The sequence below is a fragment of the Cicer arietinum genome, chromosome 5 (genome assembly GCF_000331145.2).
Source record: "Cicer arietinum cultivar CDC Frontier isolate Library 1 chromosome 5, Cicar.CDCFrontier_v2.0, whole genome shotgun sequence".
NCBI classification, from domain to species: domain Eukaryota; kingdom Viridiplantae; phylum Streptophyta; class Magnoliopsida; order Fabales; family Fabaceae; genus Cicer; species Cicer arietinum.
Window position 1 is genome coordinate 49,237,472 of NC_021164.2, and position 5,605 is coordinate 49,243,076.

Consider the following 5,605-nt stretch of genomic DNA (forward strand, 5'->3'; position numbering starts at 1 on the left):
ATATTTTCTTTGTTTTTTATAATTTATTTTATTTTTAGTGTTAAATGTAATGTAACGGAAATTGGACAAGATTTATAAATGATATTTTTAGACTTCATATTAATAAGTGTTAAATATTTATTGAACATATTATTACTTATTTGTATAGGAATTATTTTCAATTGTTCAGACAAAATTGAGGTACTACAATATCCAAAATCATTTCCTTTATAACGAAACCAACACCAACACCAACAAAGTACTTTAACATGTTATGTTGTCTCAATAGTGTTGTCTCAATAGTGTTACACTCTCTCTGTTTGAATATAATATGATTCCTCATTTTCCATATAGCTCAGATGCACGCTAACCAAAGAAGATTGATAAAATATCGACCATTTCTGCCAAGTACACCTAACCCACTAAATTGTTGAGTAAGGTGTAAAACAACATTAGACAAATGACACTCAATGTTCAATCAGGTAAAAATATTTCGCAAAATCGAACAAAAATGTCTCTTTCTACCAAATTGTCTTTCGTAGGAAGCCTCTTGTGCAACAACCTCCAAGTTTATAGAGACACCTTTAGCGATACCATTTTATTCCAAACAATATCACCAAAGGGAGAAGGATTTACAGAAGAGTTATGCATCAATAATTGATAAGCATATTTTACAGAGTACACCTTGCACATAGTACTTTTCCATTGACACGAATCCTCAATTCGATCCTGCAGTTGAACATTAACAAAAAATGAAGCACACTCTTCCACCAACTCATCTTCCCACTAAAACAGACTACAACACCAACCCCATCCATCTCCCCTAAATTTCCCCCAAATTTCAATAATTCATCGACCTCTTTTTCTAGCACAACCCTCATGTCTTCTCCTTGTTTACTCTTTCCTTTGTGGTCATTTTCTTTATCTTTCGACTTTTCCACCATCAATCCATCGAGGTATATATTCGTCCACTATGAGTCATTCCTTTGATTCCTAAGACATTGGTGGCAACATATTTGTTAGGATCAATTGTTGTGCTTAACTAATCAGACTTTGTACTATTCACTTAGATCTTCAAACTATAACCCAATGGTATTGCATTAAGGTTTTTGAAAGGAAAATGAGTTGGGACATGGATGATTATTTGTTTTGGCCCAAAAAAAGTTGACTTGAGATCACATTTATTATAGAGAATCTCCAAAGATATTGGGAAAGTCACATTCTTATCTCTACCTGACTGAAGGGTCGACACATCCCCACCTATATATATATAACTTACCTGTACCTAGCGCATGTCCAACAAATCTTAAAGGATTTTCTTGAACTCCCTACACTCTTGTATACAATGTTTGCAATTTGGATGAATGGAATATGAGTCTTTCTCTTCATATTTTTTCTCAATGATGCCAAATCTACAAAGTTCAATGTAGACAACTCTAAAAGGAGTACAAGCATTTTCACCTTTTATGATTAAGGGCCATTCTTTGATTTCTTCAATGGCATTGACTGTTGGACTTCCATGACTAGGCAATGTATTATTACCCACATTAGGATCGTTCTCCTTAAAACTCAACCCTTTAGCATTGGTCAAATCTTGAACCACATACTTTAAGGTTTTGCAATTATCAGTCGAGTGACCTAACGCTCCTAAATATAACTCACATTTTGCATTTAGATTATACCCTTTTGGGAAGGGAGGTCATAGTGGTTTCATCATGCACGGGCAACCAAGGAATTGCTAACCAGGTGGCTAAACAATTTTGTGTAAGACATCAAAATAGGGTCAAATTGAGTAGTTTTTTTGTCTTAATTGTTTGGCGGTGGTTGGTTTGGGATCCCTTGAGGGATTGTTTGAGGGGATGCAATAGGTGGTTTTTGTGGTTGGCCAATAGGTTAGGGTTTAAAATGCATAATTGGTTGATTTGGTGGCGAGTTATGAGAAGATACAGAGGTATATGGCGAAGAAAAGTAAGGATATTGGACGGGTTGTGGGTGGTCATGAGGCGGTCTTCCTTGAGAATGACCCATTTGGCCCATCATTACAACGTTGGTTTCTCCCTCCTTTTTCTTTTTGATCCCACTAGGAGGCTCTTGACACTATTTGTTCCAACATAATTGTGAGAAATCTTCTCGCTCCTAATCCCATTTTCAACTCTTTTGCTTACGATGACTATGTTTGAAAAGTTTGATGATACACTTCCAATAATTCTTTCATTAAAAGAGTGAATGGAGAGTATCCATAAAAATTGCCATAATTTCTTTTTCAAGAAAATGTGGTTCCACTTGAGCCACTAATCTCCGCCACCATTGGACATATTCCTTAAATGTTTCATTGTCTCGTTTTCCTATATTCTGCAATTGCACTTTATCAGGAGCCATGTCAATGTTGTACTTATATTGTTTCAAGAAAATTCCACCAAATCTTTCCAAGAACGAATACAAGTACATTCAAGGTTCATATACCAACTAAAGGAAGCTCCAAAAAAACTATCTTGGAAGAAATGGATCAATAGTTTCTTGTCATGAGCACAAAAGTCCGTTTTCCGACAATATATGATTAAATGATTTTTTTCGTACATGTAACTCCTTTGTATTTATCAAATGCAGACAATTTAAATTTTGGAGGAATTATTAGATCAGAAACATAGTCACCTGGTTCGCAATTCTCTTTGGTACGTGGTACGGGTTCGGGTACGCGGTACGTAACCTTCAAAGTATTCGGTACGTGGGGGGTATACATAGTTGGTACGTTGTTTCGGTTCGTGGTACGTTTTAATATATAAATCGGTACGTTAAAATTAAAAAACAATAAAATTAATTTCATTATAAAAGAACAAATTAAATGATAAAAAATATGATTATCATCAATAAAAATTAACTTTAACAATATTTTTATATCAACTACTTTGACAAATACAATGTGCTAAAATAAAATCTCAATTCTTATTCTTTTTTCCTCTTTTGATAGAAGCTCCCCTAAGTACATTTCTCTGATCATCCACTCCTTCATCCATTTCTTCATCTAATTCCCAGCTAAGGTCTTGAAGTACAACAAAAGATTCTTCCAAACAAGTGTCATCATGATTCATATCCCATTTTATGAAAGGACCATTCTTGTAGCTATCAGAAAATCGTGACTGTAAGCGAATATTTGAGTGAATATAAACCAATTTGTCCGCTCTTGCACAATTAAGCCGATTTCTTTTTACATTATGGATATATGAATAAGTACTCCAAGTTCTTTCAGCAGAAGAGCTACTTATTGGTTGAGATAATACTTTTTTTACCACCTCTGCTAGTTCAGGAGTTTCAGATCCATACATTGACCACCAATCAATAGAATCCATGGTTACAGCATCTAATTGAGCTGCAGACATTGCATATATTCCTTTTTTTGTGTGAAATATAGCAAACTGATCACGTAATAGTTTTTGTTCCTCCGCATTTTCTGATATTTTTTCAAAAGCTTGCATAACTGCAGTCACTACTTCCTTATCTTGGTTTGGAGCTTTTCTAGCTATACCTCCAGGGGCAGGTGTAGAAAGATAATGAGTATCATAAAATCTAGGGGTTAATGCAAAACCTAAACAATGGATGGTATAATTCATTTTGGTCCATCTTGCAGTAATAATTTTTTCCAATTCAGAATAACAATTTGCATATTTATTTGTTTTCATAATCTCTTGTATTTCCCCAAGCATAGAATCCATTTTCTCATAAAATTCTCCCATTTTTGGCCCTTCACCATCAGCAAATTTAATCAAATGATAAATGGGTTTTGTTATCTTAACCACATGCTCAACTTCTTCCCAAAAAAAATCACTACCAATAGTTTCAGCAACTAAAGCACCTATTTTTCTTGTGTTTTCATCTCCTTGCTTAATCCATTCTTTCCAACTGTTCAACACAACAGTAGTTGCAAGTGCTTCTCTACACACAAGTAGTCGCTTAAGTAAAATGTAATGTGATGCAAATCTAGTCTTTGCTACCTTCAACAATTCAAGCTTTGAATTTGCTCTATACATAGCTAGAACTTGACTATGATTAATAATGTACTTAACTATAGTCTTTCCTTGTTTATATGTATTTCTCAGCCATTCAAATGATTCAACAAAGTCTTTAAAAATCAAATTTAAAGTATGCACAACACAAGGAGACCAAAAAATATGCTTATATACCTTTTGTATTTCCTTCCCAGCAGCTTTACAATTTGCAGCATTATCGGTCACCACTTGTAGAACATTAGATGGTCCGATTTCTTCAATGGCTTTAATCAAATATTCAGCAATAGCAACTCCAGTTTTTTCAACTCCAGAAAAGTCGTCGGCATATAAAAACATAGCAACTCTACTATTCACGGCAAGAACATTAATTAGTGGCATATGCTTTACATTACTCCAGCCATCTAACACAATGGAGACCCCTTGATGAAACCATGTATCCTTGATAGGAGCTAAATCTTTGTCAATGTGTCTTTTACACTCGTCTAATAAAACCGTTCTTGCCTTTTCAGAAGAGGGAGGTTTGTAGCCTTTAGGACCATTGTTAATAGCCATAACCATTTCCACAAATTGTGGATTTCTCAGAACATTAAAAGGAATTCCATTGGCACATAGTCCTTTCATCACCTTCATGTCAACAGCATCTCTTCCCAAAAGTTGGAAAGCTTCTTCAAGAGACTTGGAACACGCCCCTTTTTCTTTCTTTTTGAGGGTAGAACACTTCAAAGATGGAGTCACACCAGATTCTTCTGCTTCTTGAACCTTTTTTCTTATTCTTTCATAAGTTTCTCTGTCATTCAACAGTGCTGCACATCTTTGAATGCCACAACTTTTCCCTTGTGGAGCACCAAAGAAATGATAGTGAATCCTAGTGTAAGTACTTTTGAATGAATTTCTACAGTGTTTGCATGTCCAATTTTTAGTTCCCCCCGGATTTTTCCCGGTCACACCGGTGTATATCACTTCTTGGGCTAAAGGAGGTTTGGTTGTTTCATTGGTTGAATGACTTTGAGTTGATGAATTTTTCACTTTTGGTTGAGGTAGACTTTGAGGAATTTCTTCATCACTTGCAGAATTTTGATCACTATCACTATCGGATGAGGGTATTTCGTGTATTCTCTTTTTCCCAAATACCATATTGATAAAATGGGTAAAGGACAAGATATGTGAAATGTGGAAAAAGCTGAGGTTATGTGTGAATCAAGCAAAATAGTTGGTTGGATTTATAACGTGTTGTTACTGCTGTAAGATTTAGTAAATGATGAAAATAATTAATGAATAGCAGCTAGCACCTTTTTGAATCAAACAAAAGAGGCGATGTGTAAATGATGGAATGGAAACAAGAGGCACATGGGTTGCTGAAGAAAAGATTCCTTAGTAAATGAAATAATGAATAGCTAGAACCGTTTCAATTTCCTGCATTCCTTCGTTTCGTTTATGCGTACTTCTTTTTATATATACACATATATTCTAGGATTATAATTTTATTTATATATAATATAATATAATAGTATAATTTTCTTTATTAAGAATGCTATTACAGTGCTTTGTAAGTTAGTGTATATATATATATATATTAGTACCATAATGTTTTTTATAATATATATATATATATATATATATAT

The 5,605-nt window shown here is 34.2% G+C and overlaps 1 protein-coding gene across 1 annotated transcript; it reads right to left on the reverse strand.

Annotated features, from left to right (window-relative positions):
* Positions 1–2,915: 2,915 nt before the first annotated feature.
* On the reverse strand, positions 2,916–5,117 carry LOC105852116 (uncharacterized). The gene has a single exon (XM_012715731.1). It carries the CDS (start codon positions 5,115–5,117, stop codon positions 2,916–2,918), a length of 2,202 nt encoding a protein of 733 aa, XP_012571185.1.
* Between the last annotated feature and the right edge of the window lie 488 nt (positions 5,118–5,605).

What these genes read in the sequence shown, in the direction of transcription:
- LOC105852116 (XM_012715731.1), bottom strand. Translation starts at nt 5,117, where the DNA reads ATGGTATTTGGGAAAAAGAGAATACACGAAATACCCTCATCCGATAGT.